Source organism: Pezoporus wallicus, unplaced genomic scaffold, assembly GCF_028554395.1.
Source record: "Pezoporus wallicus isolate ANWC-B61680 ecotype Strahan unplaced genomic scaffold, APGP_CSIRO_Pwel_v1 contig_13643, whole genome shotgun sequence".
NCBI classification, from domain to species: Eukaryota; Metazoa; Chordata; class Aves; order Psittaciformes; family Psittacidae; genus Pezoporus; species Pezoporus wallicus.
The window spans coordinates 299048-324057 of NW_026638179.1; the positions used below are offsets into that span (position 1 = coordinate 299048).

Here is a 25010-nt window from a genome sequence, read left to right on the forward strand (position 1 = left end):
TAAAACAGGTCTTGTAATTAAGCTGGATATCTGCAGTCCAAAATTTTTCCTAGGCAAGACTCCAGTGGAGTTAATTGGCTTCAGTGGGAGACTCGTCCGAGTAGGAAGGGCAAGATTTGCCCTGAACCAGACTATAAATTCTACTGTAAAACTCAGTAGTTGTTCAGAGGCTCACTCCTGTGACAACTTCATTCTTCACGTTTCCTTTCCCGAATTCCTTTCCTACTCATAGCAGGAACGTTTTTTTGGCACCAAAATGAAATGATAATAGCCTGGCCACCTCTCAAACCCCTGTTATGTCTTGAAGAAAGCATCGCTGTCTCCACTGCTCTCAAAGGGAGTGTAAAGCCTCCAAGATGTCGGGTTTCTACGTTTTGTCAGGAAAGGCCAGTTCTTTTCATGTAGGCAATAAACAGGCCCTGATAAGCAACTGTGACCCTGCCAAACTCACCAGTTGCTTTAGATGATGTAATAAGTACTTACACTTCCAATAAAACCACACTGCAGTATTTAAGGTATTCTCCACAGCTACGTAAGGAAGCACACTGCTATACAAGAGCTACCGAGGGAATTCTGCCTGCTCAGCCCAAGAAGCCTTTCTTAACCACAGGAGTTCCATTCCACTACTGCACATTTCCATCCTTCTCAGAAGCTGGAGGCCATTCTCCTTTCTCAGTAAGTTCTCTTTGTGGTGAAACATAAACATATTACATGGTGCAAAATATAAGTACAAAATTAAAGACGGCTTAGTTGACCAGACCGCATGAAGATACTTTCACATCGCCAGCCTCTGTAATGAAGTACTCCTATAGCTCCTTGTAACTGCACGGAACAAACTTCACTCTTCATATCTGAGATGCCAAACATTTCCCATTCTTTCACTGAACTTTATCCCTCTTTGCCAAGGAAATCTTGAGAAAACAAGTCAGTCATATGGTGCTTCCCATAGATCACCAAGCTCCTGCCTGAGCAGCTGTAAGGGGAAAAGAACTTTTCCAAACCAAAAGCTCAGCATGAAGGCTGTTGCAGCAGTGGTCCCCTGGTCTCTATCAAGCTACTGGATTTAGTTCACCAGATGATCTCAGCTACTGTAGAACCGCATAGAGAGCCTCTCACCTCTAAAACTCATGACACAAATCACAACTTTGTGAGCTAATGCATCTGGAAATGAGACTGGCGCCACCCTATTTAAAAGGCCCAAGGCTCTCCTTGGAAAGCCCCAGGACTAAAAAAGCTGCTTCACTCTGCACTAGCCTTAGAACAAAAGTGCAAACATAAGACAGAGGCACTTTTGGTAAGAGAAGCTGATGAAACATCCACTGTTCCTTCAATCATGACAACTTCTTACAGCACAAACAACGGTATGTGGCCTAAGTCACACGCAACCACATTTAGCTCTAGCCAATGTGATTCCTGACTTTCAGAAAGAGCAGAGATAGAAATACAGATCCTGGTATCAAATGAATTCACAGCACTGACAACATGACATTCCCTGTTAGTCCCATGCTCCCCCAGAGCCCAGATACATGCAGTGAACACACAGGAACCACAAAACAGAACTTAGTGGACTTGCTCCTAAGACGAGGCCAGAATGACAGAGATGAAACCCAGAGCCCAATGGAGAATTGAGGCTGAGTTTTGCTATTTTAACAGTGATTTCCTTGACAGGTAAATCTCAGAACACAATTTTTGAGCCATCTATCATACAGCATATTTTGGAGAAAGACTATATTTCTGCAGTGAAGCCAGCTCTTCAGAGGCAAGTAATTTGTCTTCCTTTGTGTTAGCTTCCACTGGCCTCCAGGAAATGAAATCTAACCCAAAAAATAGCTATTTTGATGAGGGTTTAAACTGAAAACTAAAGACTAAAATGCACTGTACACCACTGTCAAATTTTTCCCACATTGAGTAATTTTGGTTCCTAATGGAATTCACACTCCTTACCTACCACAAAACATCTGCGAATTAAACCATTTGGTGAAACAGATCTTATACCAGATTGAAAAACAGTGTTAGAATTGGGACACTAAATGATCTGAGGCTCTTGAGCTTTGACCTTGTGGAGCACTGTCACTCAGTGTGTCCAAACATCTTTCCCAACACTTCACAATGATTCTCAAAGCGGGTCATTAACACGTTACACAATTTTTCCCTTCCCTCTAGACTGGGCTTTTTTCCAGGTCCAGTAGCCAACAATAAATCAATCACAGTCTCTCATAAGAATTTTGACTTAAATTCTATCCTGTAGGTTGGGTTAAAACCAGAGCAGAAATCACTGCAGGAGGTGAGGCAGAAAGGGGCTAGTGGTGACTGCTGCTTAGGAGATGTTTGCTTGACCCACAGCTGTTCTTGTTGCCATTCTTTATGGACTCCTCTTCATTATCTGTAACAGAATCTTCCTCCTCTTCATCACTTCGATCGTCTTTCAAGTCCTAGGGAGAAGAAAGCACTGTGAGCGTATTCTATACTTGCAGTGTTTACTGTCAGGTAAGTCATGGGATTGTTATCACCATTGCTATAGAACTTTAAAAGGCCTATGGGTTATGGACAAGGAAGACTTTCATTTTTAAAGTGAACTGGGTATCTGGATCTTTGCAATGACTTGAAAGAATAATCCATTAATTTCATTAGTCAGATGCCCCCATTTCTCATTGCAAAATCAAAAGGTGCATAGATGTTCCAGAATATGAGACATTCTCCCTTCTTGGAAATTCCCCACCATCCTCTGAAGACAAAACTCCTCTGTCTTCCATTTGCCTCAGGAAAAAAAAAAACCAAAGTGCTAAAGGGGACAGATGAGAGGGGAGCTCGAAATACACCAGACAATGTTAAAACAGCCCCCTCAGGAACACCCCCTCCCTCCAAAGATGCTGACAACCAAGGACACACCAGTTAACACCACTTTAATCTTGTAGAACCTAATGTTCTTTAGAGACAATTTCTTCCATGACCTTGGCCCAGTCATTTGACCTCTTCCTGCTCATTTCCGCCTTCCCTTGTAAAGCCTTGCTAGTAACCCCTGGGTGCTGTGGGATTACTTAAGAGTTGTGAAGTGCAGGGAAGATGAAAAGAATATTGTATAAAGGCTAAACATGATGAATACACTCGCCCAAACAGAGGAGTTGAGAGGCTGCCCGCTTCTGACAGGTGTAAACTAAACTGTGACTACTTGTGCCAGCATCTCCTGGTATTAGCTTTGCCTAAAGAGACTTAGTGACCATGAAATATTCCTCCTTGCTTGATGGTTTATACATCAAGTTGACCTTTGCAAAGGGGAGGCCATGTCTACACAGCTATCACATTCATCTTGTATATATCATCCTGCTAAGGGAATTGCCAGGGAGGGGACAGCTGCTCCATTAACAGGGATGAAAGGGGGTCAGCAAGACACTCTGCCCTTAGGAAAATCCCTTCCCAGCTCTATAGGAACAGCTTCTAACATCTGGCAATCATGCTTCATCCCCAGTCACACATGGCAGTGCCTAAAGAACGCTTATACCAGGCAGAGAAAGAGCATTGTGTCTACCCAGTATTTCACAGCAAAGTTTGGAGAGAGATTAAGACAATTCTGTGCTGTTTGCCATGGCACATAAAATACACCCTTAGTCTCTTATTTCCCAACTCCTACCATAACCCAAGACCCCATGTTGTGTTCAGAAGTTTGGTTCAAACAGTTGAGACTTTGGCATTAAAACCAAACATCTCTATTTCTCTTTCAGTGGAGCAAGCTCTACTTGACTCCCTGTCAGGACTTTTCATACCAACTGATGACCTGCTCTGCAGGCTCTAAAGACACTGTAAATTAAGTGAGCAGTTCCTTCTGCCTAAGTGCTGACTGAGAACAGAAATGAGATCAAAGCAGGCATGTAAGAAATTTCTCCCACCTCCACCAGCAGTTTCCTGTGTTATTAGGAACTGCCACTGGTTGTCTCTTCCAGGTATTTGGAAGGTGCCCAATAGTTTCACCTGACACCCTCTACTTCTTGTGCTGGAAAAGATGGGCAATAGTCATTCCCTTTCCAGCATCTTACGAGTTTACTCACTTTAAAACAGCAGTTTCCCTGAAGCCGAGGATCAACCTTGGGCCCTCACACTGTGCTGACAATTTACCCATTAGCACCAAGGTATTTGGTCTGTTAATGGGAACACCCAAATTTAACAGCCAGAAGGTCAACATTCAGGTACTGAGGACTGGGGATGCTGTGGTGTCCTTTTGTAACACAGGGGTGCTTGGCCTGCAGGCCTGTCTGCTGAGGGAGACCCAAAGCTTCTCTTCAGAACAGAGTCCGTTGCCTCCAGAGCTGCGTGCTGGAGCTGGCAGGCTCTGACGTTAGCCCTCGTGCAGACAATCTGTTGCCTGTACAGCCACACCGGGGATCGCTCCGTCACGGAGGAATTTGTTCTCCTTGTCATCTGTCTGGATCTCAGCTAAACAGGCAGAGACTGCACGTTCTTCCTGCTCCTGGAGCGATGTGCCAAGGTCCGAGATGAGACGCAGAAGGAGAAACCGGCGCTGTTCCTGCCCATCCTGTATCTGCTCTTGGAATGAACTAACAATTCCACTGTCTTAGCCTGCCGGTCTGAGGTCTTTCTTAAACACCACATTTATATAGAGAAAAGAAATGACAGCTCAGTAATAACTCATCCAATTGCCATCTCATATCCCTTTATACACTACGCTTCTAATAAAATGCATAGGAGTAGAAAGAAAATTAAACTCTGAACTCTGTTCCATCAGAAACTATAAAACTTCCTGGAGATTTTCTTCTGCCTTTTCCCTAACAACACACAAAGGGTATCAAAACAAACAAATCTTACTGTAAATACTGTAAGATAAACTTGGCATGCCATCAGTTAGAGGAAAGGAAAGACAGCCTTTCCCACACAAACAATTTATGAGGTTCTGCCTCTTTCAGATCACCTCTCTCACTCCTGGTAGCTTTGCAATTTGTATTTGCAGTAAAAGACAAATGGCGAGGGTGTGGGGAGAGGTTTGTTATTCTTTGTGCCACCACAAATGCTTCAGAAAATGAAATGCAAACTAAACCTAACATAGGGTCTGATGCAGAATCTGCTGTGCTCATGGCAAATACCCCCATCCTCCTGAGCAGCCTCTGGCTGAGGCTGCAAATGTGGGGAGTGAAAGGGGAGGAGCATTGATTCCTGATCCCTACAGGAATGAGCTGGCATTTCCAGCATAGAACTGGAAACTCAGACAGGATTTGCTTCCCAGTTTTAATGCTGTCAAGCTGGATGCTCTGATTAAAATCACTATATGCAGTAATTAAAAAACATGTCAATGTTTCTGCCAGCACACTGCAAAATCCCTGCATTTGAGATAATGTCTTCCATAATTCAAAGCAGCAGGAATTAAATTGTTTTGTATTCTGAAGCAACCATTGCAAATTTGCTTCATTTGGGGACAGAGCACTGCTGCTGAAATCCTGATATTAACCAAGAAAAATTACGGCTAAATCCAATCTAGACCTCTATTATGCTTTTAAACATTAACCTGCTTCCTGACCAAGTGCCTCCACAGACTCTTGCTTTAGAAGAGTCTGGCCATTTCTGTCTAGCTTGTTTCAGTGGCAGAACAGAACTTTAAATAGCAATAGCTTCATCTGTAACTAGAAAACCAAACAAACGGGTCTTTGCAGACTGTAACAGACCATTATAGATATATCAAGATACCGTAAGTGAAGTTTGTGCCTCTTAACTTTGACCTTCTAAGAATAACAGAAAAGGTAACATTTCTAGGATTTTCCCTGCTTTAATACCAAGATGTTTTCTCTGAGCCCCTCACATCATATATTATAGTTGTGTTTTCCAACTCAAAGACTGCTCTTACTGTCCCTGAGCAACAACAGATGAATATACTATCAGAAACACAAGAGCTGGCAAACTGTAAATACCACAACTGAGGCCATCATTAATACTCAATGCTTTAGTTTAATGGCATCAGCTGCATTTATTATACTTCAGATGGTTTAGGGTAACAGACAAAATGGATGTGTATATTTTATGTTCTGGATGACTAACCAATTTAATCTTTCTAAATGGATGAATGGTTTCAAGGTTTATGAGAAGCAACACTAATGCTATAAAGTCTGCAAGAGAGCCATTTGTAGTGAAGCCAAAGCCGCAAACTCCTATAATCTTTTTTCCTTTTGTTTAACCCTTCCACCTGCTGCTCAGTCTGCCTCTTTTAGTTAAATGAACCGTATTTGTTAAGGTAGTTTTGGCTTCTTGTATTTCACTGCTGTTCAGACTTGTATCATTCAAGTCATTACCACCACATCTTACTATGTGAACGGTAAAGGACCTTCCAAAAGCCTTCACCAAGGAAAAAGGACTTCTTGAAATTAAAAGATGAGCAAACTTCACAGGCCACTTCCCAGCCTCTTGTAAACAGAAGAACATTGGTCAACTTTCCATCTAAACTAACAGAATTTACTCCTAATTGTGCAAGTCTGTCTCAATACAGCACTCAGAAATCACTTCCCTCTTGACACACTCTTAGTGCTGTGTTCTTCCTGTTACAGCTGATACGAGCACTGGGAGAAGGACAAGGGCTGGGCTGGAAGATGGATGGAAGCATGGGTTTCCTGTTCCTGTGTGCTGGTGATGCCATCTGAAGCTCACTGGTGGAGAAGTGGGCCTGGGCAGACCCCACCTTCTCTCCTAATTCCCTTTACTGGGCACGTGCTATCTTTGTCTGTGCCACAAGGCAGCCATGGCTTCCTATCTGCTACGCAGCAGCTAAAGTGGAAAGTGTAAAAGCAGAGAGAAAGCCAGTGCCAAGTGGTATAAAAAAAGAGGCAAAGATCTATTGTAGCAACATGGATTGATCCTATAAACAGTGGGAAGCCTTAGCAACATGCCTTCTGCTTTCTCAGGAGGGGAAAGACACTTGCTAGCAAACACATCATGGGGTCAGTGTGGCTCCGAGCAGATTGTCAAGTCAAGGTCTCAAAATGTAAGATAGGGAAAGTGGCTGAGAGATACTGAACAAAGAGGGTTCTGCAGTGAAGGGCTCAGTTGCTACATTTATTTCATGACCCAGCTTTCAATCCAGCATCTCCCTGACAGAGACACACACTTTCTGAGCAGCACACACTAATGTTGGGTTGGTGCTATGAAGGCAGTAGTGTGGTACCAACACTCACTCAAGGCTTCTCAGCAGCATAAGGAGATTGCCAGGCAAGGGCAAGACTAACACCAATGAATCTTTTAGGGTAAGCATAATTTACATCCACACAGCTCACTGGACGCCTTCTACCAGGTACAGGGATGTAAAAGGAATTCACAGCTGACTGTGGATTTTTAATTCTGTGTTTCCTGATTTGGTGAAATTTTGATTTTGGGATTTTCAAATATTAATTCTTATCTTTTAGTTGGAATTTCCTGACTCCTAAATGTATCACGTTAAAATAAAAATGTCCTAAATCTCACACCTTAATTCTACCTTAAGAATATTTTCATTTAAATATCTACAAACCTATTGACTAGATCTTGATTTTTCAATGTACAGGCAATAAATTCCACAGCACCTGCACATATGGAAACAGCTTGCAGTACAAAGATGAAAGCTATTAGTCAGGTCAGCAACCACTGACTCAAATAAAAGAGATAATAAACAAGAGAGATAATAAAAAGTCAATCCAAATAGATAGAAGGGGGTACTTTTCTAACAAATACTACTATAAAGTTGATGAATCTCCGAGTTCAACATGTTTAATTCAACATCAATAATTCAACTCAGCTGACATATGACTTAATATGTCTTTACTTTCCTGTGGAGACTAAGAAATATACATTTGGATTCAAGCAAACTGTTCTGTATTTCCAGCCTGGAAGATTTTATTGGAAAATATATATCCCTTTTCAGCTCATACACACTGGGCACCATAAATAATGTTGATCTTCCATGGAAGATGCACTGTTGGACTCTGCTTTCTGCAGTTTTAAAATGAAGATGCAGACTTTCTAGATTAATTGTATTGGACATCTTGTGGCCAAAACTCTTCTATAATCTCTCTCTTCTATGTAATACCCAATTTCCAAGCTTTCAACTGGGAGTTTTCAGAGGGAACTCGAAGATGACATGTGAAAAACAAATTAAAAGTAACATTAATTCCACATGTATCAAGAAGAGTCTCATAAAAGAGATGTTGCTATCAGAATATGTCCCTGGTTTTGACTGAAGAATGAATTTAACCTCAGATAGCGCTCACTTGTGTTGTCACTCAGCATGCCACACCTGTAACCAGAGCTGGAATACCCTCGAGTTCAGAAGAAATAAATCCTTGTTTACAGTTAATCAGGTGCTCGGTGGTTTCAATAAAGTCTGCTTGCTGTGTTATTGAAATCCACTCAGCAAACCTTGCACTCAAGTGTCTGTGGCTTTACGGTAATGTCAAAAGCCCAGGAGGTACTAAGTGAGTCAGAATGTCCCACTGCTTTTTGAATTATTCCCATTTTAAATCCACGGCTGGCAAAGAAACAAAGAACAATATAATAGGCATTTGATGCTGTTCTCTATAGTGAACTTCTTTTTACCCTAGGACAGAATTTGCATTAAGCCAAGGAGTGCAGTGGTATGAGCCTTTATCAGAACATGCCCTTTATTCCTTATATATGCTGTTTTGGCTACAAAACAGCTGATCAGACACTTGCACTCACATCGGTGAGGTAGGATGCTGCACTGGAGATGAATGTTTTGAAACAACACAGCTGCTACAGAATATTCCTACAGAAGCCTTCTAGTACTATTAAACTAACCTGAAACCACAAAGTATACAACCATGTAGATGACAGGCACTCCTCTCTAATGTGTCTAATGTTAGGGTACTCATTTCTCTATTTTCACTGTTAGGAGGCATTCTGATCCTTTTGTGATGTATCTTGAAGTTATCTCTGCACCTAAACATTAACCAAATTGTTGAGTCACATACCTTACAAGTAACATGTTTTCAATTGACATTCATAACACAATACCTAAACTCTTTTCAATAAAGTACTTCTAAACACCCTTTTGTTGAGGCTAGATATAGAATATTTCAAGTAGTACCTAGAGAACAAAGTTTCTTAAATAGTATTAGAAGTCCCTGAGACCTGTGTGCTTGACACTGAAGGTTTTACTTCACTGAATTCAGGTTATCTACTTGGATACTGTATCTAGGCTGGCTCAATAACCAACAGAATGAGAAACTGGTGTCCCCAGAGGGTGACCTGCCCCACCACTGCTGGGGTGACAACACTAGACACAGTGAATGGGACACATTGTGGACACACTGCTCTTCCTCCACTGGTTGCAGAGGGATCCCTGAACTTGAGCTAAGCCCAGCTTAAGTTACACAAGACAAATCCTATCCTCACACGCCTCACACCATCACTGCCTGATTAGGCTGATTTGCTTTAAATCCAGGATAGGGCAATTTCCTTTCTCAGTTACTATTAATCTATCACTAACTAGCTTTATTTCAAGCTTTTGGATTTTAAAATGGATTCAGCAGACTGTAGTGCTGTGTGAACACCTCTGAAAGTATGAGAATTACTCACCTCATAACAAAGTCACAACTCAAACCTCTGCAGCATATATTAAAACTAGTAAATGAAGGCATCAAAAGTTCTGTGGAAGGCCTAGGATTTGCTCTGTGGATTGATTTTTGGCAATTGAATAAATACATATGCACACTATTATGCATATATAGTTTTTATATAGGCGCATATATATAAAACTAGCAACAAATGGAACATTGCATAAATACCCTGCTAGAAAATGAAAAGATATGAGCAGTTAACAAGGGAAGCCAGGAAAACTGTCAGCAAATGCTCTTCAGTAAAGCAACTGATTTTAAAGCAAAAACTTTACCAACATTTGTCTTTTCTCTGAATCAGGAACTTTCATAGTAAAGAAAGGTCATTTAGATCAGGGATTTACTGAAAGTGAAGCTGCCTTGTGCCAGACATACATGCAGAGAGAGGGGTGGGGGTTCTTGTTTGGGCAGATCCATTGCTGGTGAAAACTAACACAATCCCACTGACTTCAAGTGGAGCCATGTGCATTTATGCCAGCTGAGAACCTGGCCCTGGATCAGCACTGCAGGCTTCTGATGACCTGGCCAGGGCAAGAATTTGCCTGTGATTTGCTTTCAGAATTACATACAGTTCTGATTTTCTGTTCTTGGAGGCAGTGGTCATCTGCAGCATCCACTTGAAGTCAAACTCGGCAACTCTGGAAGCAGCAGACTTTCATTGCAGCATAGAAGAGACCTGCACAGCCTCATTTATGACACAGCTGACATGAGAGGCAAAGGGAGCATCCGCACACCCCATTTGTTGGACTACGGCCAGAGGACTGAGTCTGCTCTTGCAAAGCCCCGTGTCTGCTTAATAGGGCAATGGAAGGCTACTTTGAGCAAGCTGCTCTAGTGGAAGGTGTCCCTGCCCATGGCAGTGGGTTGGAACTGGATGAGCTCTGAGGTCCCTTTCAACCAAGACCATTCTGTGATTCTATACTTTAATGCACCCACCCCACTGTACCTTCACAAGCCCATCTACTCCAATCAAATGCTCAGAAATTATTCCTTTCAGTTCATTCCTCCATAATGGTTACAACAGTCCTTAAGTTTTCTAAGGTTTATGCGACTGCTATATAACACTCAAGTGAAAGTTGCTGTGGAATTATGGATATTCTAAAAAGAGATTTGTTATAAAAAGTAAAATCAAAATCAATATTCATCACAGATCACTGCTGCTGTTCTGAAATCTGAGTACTTTAGAATATAGTCTAACATACATTGCCCAGCTGCTGACCCTATTCATGCTCTGGACTAAAAGTTAAGATTCAAATAACTCTCAGTGCCAGGAAAATGAACTGGTGAAGGCAAAGGAGACCAGATAGTGCTCTTGGATTGGCACCTAACACTTGTGCAGCAGGGAAGTGGTGTTCCCTCTTTCACAGACTCTGGTGGGCTGCACACTTAGATAAAATATACATTACTGAGGTCAGCCTTGACTTCACATCCCCAGTGCGGGTAGGGCTCCAGAGCTCCCAAGCGTGCTCACAACAGCTTTTCTCCTCTTTGCCTATCATTGTAAATACCAGCCAGGCAACCTCTTACACTTTTATGATTCCTTCTGCCTGCCTCTCACCCCTCCTCCCTCCGATGAATTTGGCAGCCTGAAGTGAGACATGTAGCCAGGCTTTGGGCTTAACTAGACTGCTGCAGCAGAATGGGAAATACACAGATGAAAGAAAGTCATAACAGGAAGTAATTTCCCTTTACAAGGGCATGAGCCTCCAAGCTGCTGACCTGGCTGGCGAGCTCCCATCTCCAGGCCATTAAAAAGCTCATGTCCCAAAGGCAGTAACTCTAATCAACTGGGAAGGTTCCCGGACAGACTGGTTTTCATCTCCGAGAGGGGAAAATGTTCATTCATCCTATTTTGTCTCCCTAATCAGATAGACTCATGAGAAAACCAACTATATATATATATATATATATATTTATCTGTTGAGAACCAACAAATTCAATGTCTCCATAACCCAGTTTCCTTTAAAATAGGTTCTTAGAGGTTGCTTATTCCCCAATTCAATCTGCACTGAGTTTGTGCTAAACCTTCAGATAACTCAAACTCTGTAGCAGGACATCAGTGTGTAATGGCCCTTCCCAGTCTACAAAGTAAACACAAAATCTCCAGGGAAAGCTTTCCCTCAACTTTTCAGTCCCACAGAGTCATGAAATTGCAAGTCACTACATGACCATTATCCTCTAAAATATATTACTGCTCTTAAAATGGCTACATGGTATTAAGGCAAGCACACCTCTTGGTCTGTTTTATCGGCACCCTGATAGCCATTGGCACACTACAGGCTTAACAAAACATGTACATAAAAAAAACAACACTTACATGCTTCTCATTTAGGAAGCTAAGCCCTGTCCTCTGTTTAACCCCCGTAGAATGCCATTTTTCTGAAATCAGACTTGTCACTGAACGTGTTAATTCTCATTGATTTTCATTTTCTAATGATAAATGTCCTGAAAATAGATTCCTTTACTGCTTCAGAAAGAAGGAAAAAAAATCATCAGCTGAAAGTCTGACTTCTTAGGAGACCAGCAAACTGCTGTGTATGCCAAAACTGAATATACATTTCATTTCATGCTTCATTGTCACATCCCAGTAATTGCTGGGTATCTGGAAGCGCAGCACCTGTGCATGATCAGGGTCAGATGATGACCCTTTGCAGCTCAAGTTCAAAGTCAGAGTTTATTAGCTGGGAGCAATCAGGCTCAGCTCACCTACGGCGTGTGTAGCGCACAGCAAACAGCACACAGCTCTAGCACATCAACACTGGATCCAGTTCTCTTTGCCACAAAAGAGATTGTAAGTGTAATCTCTTTAGAGGCCGTTCTACTTCCATGATGCATTGAGCTTGTTTCCTCTCTGTAGTTTTAAAAATAAGCTTTCTGTGTAGGATTAAATATCTCAAGTTATGGCACAGTTCAATGAGAAAGTCGGTGCTGCCTCAGCAGCCAGGATAGTTGAGTGTTCACATCCTAAGTGAATGGAAGCTGAATAGCGACTCTCTAATAAAGGTAAACCACTGGATTTTAACCACTGTGGATCCATGGTCTAATTCTAAAGGATACAGATCTTATTCTAAAGGTAGCCAAGGAAAGGAAGGCAAGCGCTAAGAGCTTAAATTGTCATACAGAAATCTGTACTTCCATGGGGAAATGTTTAAGGACCTGTAAACCAAAAAACCCCATTGCTGTGGGTCTGTGTTTTGTGAACAAGAAAATTCTCACCCAAGTTCAGCACTGAGATTCCACACTCCCAGGACCCATGCGCTTAGAGAATAAGAGATTCAAATGAACTACTAACAATAAAAGCTCCGCCTGATGCAAACAGATCAAGCACCAAAACTTAAGAAGATAAATAATAGGAGGATCCCAGGCAAGGAAAGTTCTGCAGAAGCTGAGGAGATTCTGAACAGCCTCAGATTAACCTCAGCCAAAGGCATCTGTCAGGAGCAGGTAGTTTGGCCTTCGGGAACTGTATAACTTCACTTCAAAACTGTCACAAAGGGTTATAGCAAATCTGTGAAGAGAGAAATTCACAGCAAGAAAGATAGACAGTAACATAGGCCAGCACCTCTGCAGGTGTAAAGAATCATTATTCTACAGTTTGAGTGGTGAGGGCATGTTTTATAAGAGCATACGATGTCCGTACTCCAAAGGACTTTCAGGCCTTGCCTACACATTAATATTAAAACATATCAAGCATTCTAGTCATGGGCACACATTTAGGGATTGAGTTTTAGTAGTAGATCTTTCAGTATAGAAAAGGGAGCAACTGATTCAAGGAGTCTTTATGTGACTAACCACTTTCCATGGCAAGGACTCTACTGGCATCCCAATATTAGTATGTAAGAAAGAATGAAGGAAAGAAAGTCAACTGGAACTGGCAGAGATGTCTCAGTTTGAGAGCAATCCTCAACAGGCTGAAGCAGAATAACGATGGCTGGGAACAGCAGAAGTACCGTAAGTATTTCACGGCTCTCATTTCAACCCCAAAATAGTCTTTTCTTTTCATTTTCAGCTACCCCTACTCTGTCATCCATCATTCTTTGTCTCTGTTCCCTTGGGAATTTGGACCAAATAAGGAGCGAACAAACTATGGACAAGGATATGCCCAACCAAACTCTTTAAAAAGCTTGCTCACTGAGCACAAACCACCTAAGGAATATTGTAGATACATAGGTGGCACCAGCTTATTTTTTGAGTGACAAGTCCAAAAGCCTGCTCTACAACACTTCAGCCTTCTTTGCTTCAGGAAGGGGAAAGAAACATGGTGAATCAAATGAAACTGCAACTGGTGACTCCTAATAGTGACCATCAGTGAGAAGCTTACTTGAGGACAGTCTGATGGTGACAAAACAATTAAAAGAGAAACAAAACATATTCCAGGTTACATTACAGTCCATTAAAAACCTGCCATTACCGTCTACCACTGCTGGACTTTGCATCAGCCCTGAAGTACCTGAGTCATGTGGACATCATGCCCATTTCCTACAACTTACACTTATTACTCAAGATTTAAAGAACCATAGTCTCAAAACTTCAACTCAGTGTGTAATGGCTTTAACATCTATTTTACATCTTAATTTGCCATAACAATGTGGCTCTAAGCTGCTGTCACTCGCTCCCTTTTTCTGACCTTGGAAATAAAATGTTTAATCTCCATGGGATTTTCCTGGCGAGAGATTTTAAATCAGTGCACATGTACATACTTCTCTGTATGTTTTTTCAATTTTCCTAAAATATTCTCATATGTGCAGACATGATGACTAGACATGTTTCAGTGGTGCTTGAAACTCGATACAAGTGGGTAATTTAACCATGTAATTGAACAATATTACAGAAAACACATGGAGTCTCCTAGCAACAAAAGGCCTTGGACATCAAGATGGCAGCAGCAGCGAGCATTGCGATTGCCTGACCTAACCTGAATAGAAATTGCACTGAAGAATGTCCTTCCTCTCACAGCAGAGCTTATCTAAGATACATGGCTACAGGTCTGACCTTTAGGCCTTTTCGCATATACGTGAGAGTTCATATGTGTGAGCAATGGCCTTGCTCATATACAGGGTCACAAGACGTCATATGGCAAAGGAAATTTGGGTTCCTTTTGGGATATTTTTATATTTTGCACAAGTAAGAATAAATCTTTGATTTGAAAAATGTAATAGGATCATAAAATCACAGACTGGTCTGGGTTGGAAAGGACCTTAAGATAACCCAGTTCCAACCCCTCACAGTAGATGTCGCCTAAGGCTTAGTCCAACCTGGCCTTGAACCATGCCAGGGATGGGCATTTACCACTTCTTTGGGCAACCCATTCCAGTGCCTCACCACCCTCACAGTAAAGAACTTCTGCCTTATATCTAACTTGAACTCCCCCTCTTTCAGTTTGAACCCATTACCCCTTGTCCTATCCCTACAGTACCTGATGAAGAGTCCCCCTCCAGCACCCTTGTAGTCCAATACTCCTGTCCTCTCCTATCCCCAGACAAAATAAAAAGCTTCTTAATGCAAAGTAGCTGAGTAGAGCTTAGCTTGCCCATGCAGAATGCCCCCTCACTGGGGCATTTCTGGAGGATTGGGCCCAGGGAAAGGTGGCACAGATCCTATGAGCCTGGAGACCAGTGATGCTCTTTGCTATCAGCTCTGGTGCCAGACTCCCATGCCTGAGAAAACAGGGCATAGAGGAACAGAACAAGATCATCCCTCCTCCCTCCTTTCCTTCTTCCTCAGTTTTATTCATCTCTGGCTGCAGCATTTGAGAGGAGGGAAAATAGCAAGAGTTTTAGTCCAAGTTCTTTTTTGCTGAAGCAAGTCAGCCAGCCAAGCAGTGACCCCTGAGGACTGAGGATAACTGTCCCCTTTATTAGTGCAGAGGAGAGGTGACATCTGAGATAAAGCCAATCTCAGGCAAAAGCCATCTATTCCCAAGAGGGAAGAATAAAGCAGGAAGAAGCTACTAACTCAGGAGGCTGCAGTACTTGATGGCATTTCTGTATTAATTCCTGCCTTTAATAAAGCCTCTGCCACAGCCTAGCGATCAGAGTATTGGATCTAGACCCACAGCTCTAAGCAAGAGGTGACACAGCTCTGCGTGACCCTTTGAATAACACCAAAGAGGACCTAGGGGATATATGACACCCTGAAGACTTGGGCCCCCCTGTTTATATTCCCTACAGACTCCCACCTTTCATTTCTGACCCAGACAAGCCCTTTAACCTATCTTTCGAGAGGGGACAACAGCATTTCCTACTGAGAATAAATACATCTGAGGCCACTGACTTTCAGACAGTGCAATGACATGGTCCAGAAGGATACAATCAGGGGAGACACCTGCCACTGGATGCACGTTAGGAGCTGTTTACTACTGCACTACAGCAGTTTTCAGCGGTGACCCCATCAACCCAGAGTGGCTCAAGGCACACAGGGCACTAAAAACATTCCTTACACCCTTGTTATGCTCAGAGCTTCCTTCTGCTCAACAACAACATCCATCCCTATTCCCAGTTACATCATGACTTCATTTTTCCAGCTGAAGTAGCTAACTGTTGCTTCAAGAAAAATGCCCAAAATTGCCTGTTTTCTGAAGGAAAACTTTAAAAGTCTTGGGCAGAGAAACAAAACCCTTCTAGTACAAGGATGATGGTTTACTGGTATTTCACTGAAATAGCAACAGCTCTTTGTGTGGAGTATGTCTATAACAAATATGTTGGTATAAAAAAGCCGCCTTGCAAACACCATTCTTTGCAATGTTGCCTTTACAGCTTTGGAGGCACTGGCTGCTTTCACAGCCAAGTTTGCCACTGCTATGGAAAACAGGCTGCACATGCAAGCCAGCTGAAGTCATAGGGACTGAAAAGGGCTAGGGCTGCTGCTGCTACCACTGTAAAATGTTATTTGGAAACAGTCTTCTCCCAGAGCTCTATAAGGAATCAAAAATCCATGGTAGGGATGCAGGCTCGGTGCTTGCCCATTTTTTAGCAATGACTAACACATAAAAGTTGTTATCTCAAAATAAAATATTTCTGCCCCTTACAAAGGCATCTAAGCAGGCAGGGCAGAATGGCCTTATATAGTTGGTCAACTAACATCCTCTTCCCCACTGCATCTGAAGACCTTCTTGCATTGTACTCTCATAACCTCAACCAAGTGAATGGAGAGTTATGGGAAAGCCTTTCTCTTCCTCTGCTTCAAGGCAGAGGGATGTCCCTCTTGATTTCATCAGGAGACTTGTGTGAGAACAGCACAGAGACAAGGCCAGAAAGAAGAAAATGAGAAGTAAAACATTTTAACACTTAATAAAGCAGACCAGAAATAACTTTGTAATTAATCTAACAGAGGTAAGTAATACACAAGAAATACAAGCTTCCCAGTAGCTAAGGGAACACAGAAGCATGTTATAGGAACAGAATAACACAATCCATTTCTTCTACAGATTTGTCCCTTATGTACAGCTGTTTGCTGTCTAACAAGGGTTGAGTTTGTAACTGCAGTTTTCTTCTAGGCAAGACATTGGAGCTCCCTATGATATCCAGCTGTCTGTTTCCATCAGATTTGAAGAAACCCAGTAATTACAGGATGGTTTCTGTTATCAGTCAAACAACAATTAAATGTGTGTCACAAGGAACATTTCTATTTCCTTAAGATGCTTCACAGCATTAACTGCCTCAGACAATAGGACAGAGTTGGCTCAATTAAGGTTTTGCATCTTGATCCTCAAAAGAAATGCCACTTTTCAATAGCACAACTTAGGTTTCCCCTTTACTAGCAAAATATACCTGTCAATGCTTAAGCCTCTCCTCTTTTAGTATGTTCCTACAAAGTCCAGTGACAAAAGATTGCTTTCACTCAGAACACAAGAACTTCTAAAGAGTTCTGTGCCATCTCAGGGCTTCAGTTTTTGGGAGCGATCATTTCTCATTTACAATCAGAGCAAAACATCAGATACAGGCAAAAACCACTTTTAGCAGAAGCTTTAATATTCTGATCTATGACTTTAGGTGTAAGTAGAAAGCACATCTGAACAGCTCTATACCCTGAAGATCCCTGTCAAAAATGATGGCATGAAAGCTCAGTAAAACAATAAGAAATTCCAAGTAAATGTCTTGGAGGTACTGGCACTTTGATACTTCCCATGTTTTTCTGCAGGAATAAACTTCTTACCTTTAAGAAAATGAACCTTTTCAAAATCTTGAGAATTAAGTAACCCCAGTATAAATGCAAGCCTTGGAGGATCAACAGCTGCCCATTGAACAGAAAATATGCTATGACAGGAGTCGTGGAGTAGAACGTAGGCTGATACAACGTGGCACGAAGAATCCTGAGAAATAAAGGTCAGCATTACGGTGCAAGATTTCATCTCTCTGCTATTTACAGCTATTTATAATTTCACATTCCAAACTGATTAATTATTTCCACAAATATTAAAAAGCTCTGCAGAGATGACATTCATTAACAAGCTCTGTCTTAACTAGATTATGCATCTCTATTGAACTAGATTATGCATCTCTATTGAACTACAGACTTCAGAAGATGAGAAATTGGAGTCTTGCACAAAAGTATTCTAAACAAGGTTAGAAAACAATCCTATTTTTCCAGCTCTTGATCTCTGTGTGGTCTAGATACTATGCAACTGAGAGCCTTCCTATGCCTTATTTTTAATACAAAGTCTCTCTAATCTGAAATCCACACTCCAGAGAAAATCCTACAGGCTTTACAACAGGGCTTTTTGTTAATTAACATATGTTTTGTCCATCTTCAGACTTCACTACTTCTATATTATTTGGGGCTTTTTGAGTGCCTTTAATCTCATAATGTTTTGCTTCCAAGCTCAAGAACTCAAGAACAAGAAACTCAGTGAAGCAAAATGATTGGAGATCACTTGTATAGTTAATAAAAAAATAACAATAAAGTGAAAGGCATCAGCATTTCTGAAAGAAAATACTACAGGAAATTAAAACCTTCTGTTGATCAGTGTTCAGAACTATTAATTTAACCAGCTTGAGTCTCTAAGGGTTTGTCCACATTGAGGGAGAGGCATGAATGCAAACTAGAGCAAGTCAACGAAACCATGAATGTGAAACACATTAAATAGCTTTTAAAAGCTAAACATGTTAAGCATTAAGCACTCTAAGCACCCATGTGGATACTCCAAAGCAGATTAAATCACAGTACTCCAAAGTCATGCAAGTGTTTAGCAAGCTATGATTTACTTGTGTTGACTTCAAAAATTAATTGGTTCACCTTAACTTTTCTGAATGCTCCTCGCTTGAGAGAGTGGCTCTACCCAAAACTAGGTAGCAAAAGGAAGGCTCTACAAAAAATTAACTACATTTATATAGGAATTACACTGGGCTCTGCCTCTGCAGTTACAGCAGCAGGGATAGAATGAAAGGGGAAAATTAATTCTCCTAGTTAAGTAGCTCAACCCTCTTGAAAATGCAGGAGCTCAGAGCATTTAACTACAACTCACAAAAATAACTTGAATAAGACATAAGAGCCTCTATTCAGGTTAGCTGTTTTCAAGAAGCTCTTTTAAGAAACTACTTTTACTGAGCTTAAATTTTTAAAATCAGTTTTGTCAGTTCTTCTGGCTGGCCATTAGTAGCCAACAATAATAGAAGTTCTGCTCCTGCTCTCTAAAGTACAATCCATTCCTTTCCTTTTCCCATCACAACCAATACTAACCTCTCAATGGGAATGGGAATGAAATAAAAGCCTGTGATTACATCAAATACTGCTTACCAGAAGGGAAACAGGATGATTCTTGTGATGAAGAATGCAATAGAAAAGATGATAAAGAGCATATTGCAGGTTTTCTCCCAGTGAGCGTAATTAAACATTTTGGCTGCCTGCATTGAATAAAAAACATCAAATGTGTTACAAATATTCTCTGAAATAAGTTCCTTTCTGCATTTTCATAAATAAACACTCATCTTCCACTTAAGCAGGAGGAAGATGTCCTCCCTGTTTGACATGTAAAGCAATCACTTTACTGATACCTAATAAAGCAGTATCAAAACAGATTCTTTGTTTATATTTCTCCTTTCATCTTAAAGGAGAGGACTTTGTATCAAAGGCCTAAATAATTGCTCTTGGATCAGAATATAGAAGTGTCATGAAAACAGAGGTGATCTCTCATTCTTGTACCAGATTCAAAATGGGCTGAATCAAAGAGAAGCTGCTGGCCACATCTGCATGCTCAGGAGCGGCAGTGACCCCTTACACACAGGCATTCTGGTGCATGCATGTTACTGACCCTTCTCTATGCCTAATTCAGCTTCTGTTTTCTCCTTACTGTGAATGCAGATCCTCCTGTTGGTCCCTATCCCACTAACAAGGATTATAATTGCTGCTTATGCCCCATCTGAACTGTACAGCTCTTCATGCTTCATTTAGGAATCATCCTGGGCACTGCTGAACAAAACAGATGCTCTCAAGTGTGAACACAGCTCCAGGTGCCAAGCTAAGGTTTCAAACAGCAGTTTGATGGACTTTTTTGAGTGGCAGAGCTGAATTAAGTTATTCTGGTACCCAACTTCAGCTTTCATCTGAGTGCTGTCTTACCAGTTGTCAGCTCAACTGTTTGTAAGGTCACACCGTTAACTGCACCACAAAGCAGTCCAGGAGTAAAAGTAACCAGGCAAAAAACCCTGTATGCACACATCTGATCAGGACCAACCCCAACTGCGTGACCCCACAATTAGTTGTTCCAATAAAATGGACAGACTATCAGCAGCAGAACTGCACAGGGATGGAAAACAGCCTACAAGGGCTGCTTACACCGGCATTGCCACCAGAAGAAGTGATGAAGCTATGCTCTCAGCCTTGGTGTTATGAAATCATGATAACTGTTAAAGTAAACAGTGAGCATTTGTCTTTTAAGAAAGCCAGCAGCAAGTCTCTATGACCACAGTGCTGTGTGCAGAATAGGAGACTTCTGAGTCTTAAACATTTCTAACCATTGATATTTAGTTTCCCCTTCAATCCAAGGGAAGAAATGTTTCCTCTGCAATACCTTGTTCAGGGACATCTTAAGTGTCTCCAGCCAGAAGTCTAATGTAGATGTACCTCTTGGGTCAAAAGAAGGGTGTGAATGTTGACAAACTTAAACCAATTTGGAGAAGTAGCCAAAATTTTGGCTGCTAAATTTGCTTGAGAATTGGTACCATGACAAGCTGTTCACAGGCTAGCCAACTTAGACTAATTTTAACGGTGAAGCAAGAATAATCCAGGGAGGCAGCTGCCTTTCCAGTCCCCATTCTGTACTGCAGAACTTCTCTTGTGCTCTTTTCTCACAAGGGATTCTTGAACAGAGTATCAGTTTAAATTATCCAGAAGCTCTTTTTTACCTCACAATTCATGAATCTGTGAAGCTGTGTCTTTGTGGGCATAGAAAGGGATCATATGAAACTTGTGGGAGAAAGATTAAAACGTCACCGAATGTAGCCTGGGCAACAACCAGAAACCCCCCCAGTCAAAACACCCAAGACAAAACAAAATAGAGATGGAGAGCAGGGTCACCTCAAGCCAGAAATCTGCAGTATCGTGCACAAACATCACCAGCGTCCCCAGACGCACGTAATTAGCGCACCAAGAGCCACTCATCAACCCAATGGCTGCCAAGTGATGAACGACATGAGCCAGAAAATCCTGGGAAGGAGAGAAAAACACAAAGGTAAAGCCAAGCAAATCCAGCCTCCGAAGGTCTGCATGTGGATGAAGTGACAAGCAAGACGTGTCACACGCAGAGATGCCCTGGTAGGAGAGCTGGGATGCGTGCAGGTGTGCCAGGGACAGACTGATGCTGCCCTCATGTGGCTGCACCAAATCCAGTGTCAGGACAGCGCTTTTCCTTACACACAGTTTTCCCCCCTTCACAGAAACAGAGGCTCTAGCTACAAACAAGCATGCCCACTTGCCTTCCTTCTGTTGTCAATCCCCAGTGTAAATAAGAGAGACCAGTAAAAACTAATCTCAGCCATGTAGTACCAATACTGGGATGGCAGCAGGGTCTGTAAGGAAGAAAAGCACAGTTAACTGAGAATAGCAGAAAGCAAATGCCAAGTGAAATCATTTTGGTTTTCCTTTCCTCGCTTCTTTTGCTCCACTGCTGAGTCTTGCTTAAAAAATTAAACTAAACTAAATCCCTGTTCTGGGCTTCATTAAGAAGGATGTTCTGGGAGCCAAATATTTTAACCTTTACTCAGACCAAACTCTCAATTTCTGCAGCTCCTCCTTCCCCTCTCTGAATTTCAGCATGCTTTTTTGTGTGCGTTTGTCAGAGAGCTACATGCAGAGTGCTTCTGCATTTAATTACAAACAACTGCAAGTAAACCAAGCCCTGCATTTTGCTGAACAATTAACATATTAAACATTCATACAGCCCATGACTAAAGTGTCAGCTATTTATGCTAAAATCCCAGGCATCTGCTTAGGCCTAGATGCTGAGCTTGGCAGTTCCCTTATTCAATACATTTCCCAGGTGGCAGGAAGTAGGCTTGGTTATCAGCTCCCATGAGTAGGAGAAGCTGGAAAACTGAGGGTCAGGATTCTTTTTATTCTTGGCCCCTGCCTAGGACAGGAATAAGGAGGCAGTGTGTGATGGATCACAGATTCATAAAAATAAGAGTGGGGGGCACATAAGGACCCTTGGCAGATGGGCAAGAAAGCAGTTTGTTTGGAATCATCTATTAATGGGACTGTTAGCAAAATCTTTTAGGAAGAAAAAAAAGCCTCGTGACCCTTTTGAGCAACCAGAGCATTGAGCAGAGATCCCCAGAGAAGGGATTCAAGTTAGGCCAAACCAAATCACTGCAGCACTCCTTCCACCAGCATCACTGAGCAAGAGGGCCCAGCAGGCACACAGCACTTAGGTTGCTTGGCATAACCCTCTGCATGATGCTGTTCTGCAATGCCTCAAAGCATCGTCAGGTCTGGTGGAAGCTTTGGGGTTTCTGCACCAAAACAAGTAACAGAGAAAGCATCTACTGCACACAACGGATAACCTGGGGTGGGAGGAAACAACAGTGGTCTGGCTTGAGGGCTGTGCTGCAGCACAGGCAGATCACACAAGTCCTGCAGCAGTCAGCAGGAGGTACCAAAGGAGGGCAAAAGGTTTTGGTGCTGCACCTCTTGAGGTGCTGCCTGTTGGGAGGGAAAAGCACTTCTGCAGATTACCCCTTCCAATGGGGAAATAACCTGGAATGCCTTAAGGCCAATGGCCCCATGCCAAAAACCTCACCTGAAATGGGTAGCCAACCCACGTCTGCCAGATGTCGTAAAACCACGGTTTCTGGGAAGACAGATGAGACAGAGACTGATCGGCTGACTCACAATAACTTGTCTTAACTCAAAATATTCAATACTTAGTATTTCTCTAAGTGAAGCAGGCTAAGAAATTCTAGTCTTGATAACTGTTCCCCATCAATTTCTAAAGAGATCTTGCATCTCAGATTTATTCTATTGGTCCCAGCTTTTGGCTTCTTTTCAGGACACCTGAAACATTCCAGTTCATCATTTCATCATCCAAAGCAGTGGGTGTGTGTTTTATTACTGCAATTACTCAAGATATGTTGCCACAGTGATTAGATTTTGCTGTGTTTACCAGCCACACACACCATGATGATAAATAGTGTTTAGGGAGAAGAGCCAGATGAATGCAGACACACTGAGAACCGTTCCGCTGCTTGGGAGCAGCATTAATGACACCCCAGGCAGTGCTAACATAGTTACAAGCAGCACTCTCTCTCTTATTCCCAACTTCTGACTCAGCAGCAACACCTCAATAAATAGCCATGAAATACACCATTGTTGTGACCCCCAATAGTGCTGCCAAGAAAGGTTTATGGCCTCCTTTGAGAAAAACATGGCCATGTGATGCATTTGTAGGTGTTAACAAGGCATGTTGTAAAACCATCTGTGGGACTTCTTAAAACTTGCCTTAAAAACACTGATTACTCATAAAGTATTTTATCATACCAGTTCAAAAGATAATTGAAGAATTCAGTAAAACCTCAGTGCATATTGCATCTAGATTACATAAAGCAAAGAGCTGAACCCAAAGAGCCACTGAAACAAGTGAGTCATTCAGTGGCCTTCCAGAAGGTCTAGAAACCAGCTCTTGTTTTGTTGAAAGTAAGAATACCAGTCCTTAAAGCAATTAACTTACATCATACAGAAATATAAATCCAGCAATGGAGGATGTGAGATAGAATGAAAATCGCCAGCTGCAAAATCAAAATGAAAAAGAATGAAGAATGATCATATTTTGTATAGAGGTCCTGATCCAGAATTACTGCAAATCATTGTATATCACAGACAATCTTCACATAAATGCGCCCTCACACTATTACATTACATTTAATACATGTATTAAATGTATCTGAATTATTAATATTTAACTATTAAGCTTTGACTAATTGCTAAGGTAGTAAATCATTTTACACTATCACGACACAGATCTCTCGACTGTGATCACAGCATTAATTTTCCAGCCGGGCACAAGCTGATCAAGAGAACAGCCACAGCAAATGTAATGAATTCCCTAAACATCAATGTTTGATAACACCAACTTTCCTGCTCCGTCAATCCCTCCACAATATGCACACCAAGAACAATGTCTCACAGTTCCCTGACTCTAGAAGGGCTTTCAGCCATGCGGCACATACTTTCCAATCTGATCCAGCGCTGTGAACACCCCAACAGTGACTTGTTTCAGTTGCTGGGTTAATGTCTTTTGATCTCTCTTAACACAAATTGCTGAAAACAGGGGAGCCCTATGATAAAGCTACTGGATTAGTTTATGTCTTACTACAGAGTCTGAATAAACTATAAACCTCAATCTTTGAGTAGGTTTGCCAGCATTTAGCCCGATTTAAGCTCTTTGTGGCTTAAATCAATATGCAGAAAGTCAGAGAAAACCTTCAGGTTTTCACCACTGATACGATAAGTCAAAGGGAAAAAAGTTCTTGTGTATCTTAGTGAGCAATGTTGTTGCTTATATATGTCAGAGCAGGATGCTGCGATGTGGAGCCACAATCAGTGTTGTAATGACCCTGGAGCCTGTGTGGGAGGTGTTGTCCCCAGGACTGGGTGCGGCCAGAGACTCAGCTGGAGCATTCCCAATCCCACCTCTACAGGTGATGGAAAACTTCTTCCTTTTCACTCTTCCCCTTGTCAGGAATAAGCCTGAACTTTCCCAGAGCCGCTCTTCAAAACCAGTAAGACATCACTGTGGGACTTCACATGCTAAGAAAGGCAGTGGTCAAAGACCTCAAACACAGTGAGAACGTTTTACAGAACAAGAGATATCCTGGAGAAGAGCAGCAGCCAGCTTCCCAGGAAACCTAAACTGCCTAAAAAGGAGGAGAGAATGCCGCAAGAACACTGTAGAAATGGATCGAGATGTACAGAAATTGT

The 25010-nt window shown here is 41.9% G+C and overlaps 1 protein-coding gene across 10 annotated transcripts in view; it reads right to left on the reverse strand.

Moving 5' to 3' along the window:
* Nucleotides 1-2139: 2139 nt before the first annotated feature.
* Nucleotides 2140-25010, reverse strand: part of CERS3 (ceramide synthase 3) — a 41914-nt gene continuing 19043 nt past the window's right edge. For all 10 annotated transcript variants that reach the window (XM_057409758.1, XM_057409756.1, XM_057409753.1 and 7 more), the window contains 7 exons: nucleotides 23761-23818; nucleotides 22834-22884; nucleotides 21512-21604; nucleotides 21114-21242; nucleotides 19335-19441; nucleotides 17754-17910; nucleotides 2140-2432 (listed from right to left, as the gene is read on the reverse strand). In XM_057409758.1, coding sequence (XP_057265741.1) covers nucleotides 2301-2432; nucleotides 17754-17910; nucleotides 19335-19441; nucleotides 21114-21242; nucleotides 21512-21604; nucleotides 22834-22884; nucleotides 23761-23818 — 727 coding nt within the window. In that variant the 3' untranslated portion in view covers nucleotides 2140-2300. The remainder of the gene's footprint in view (nucleotides 2433-17753; nucleotides 17911-19334; nucleotides 19442-21113; nucleotides 21243-21511; nucleotides 21605-22833; nucleotides 22885-23760; nucleotides 23819-25010) is intronic.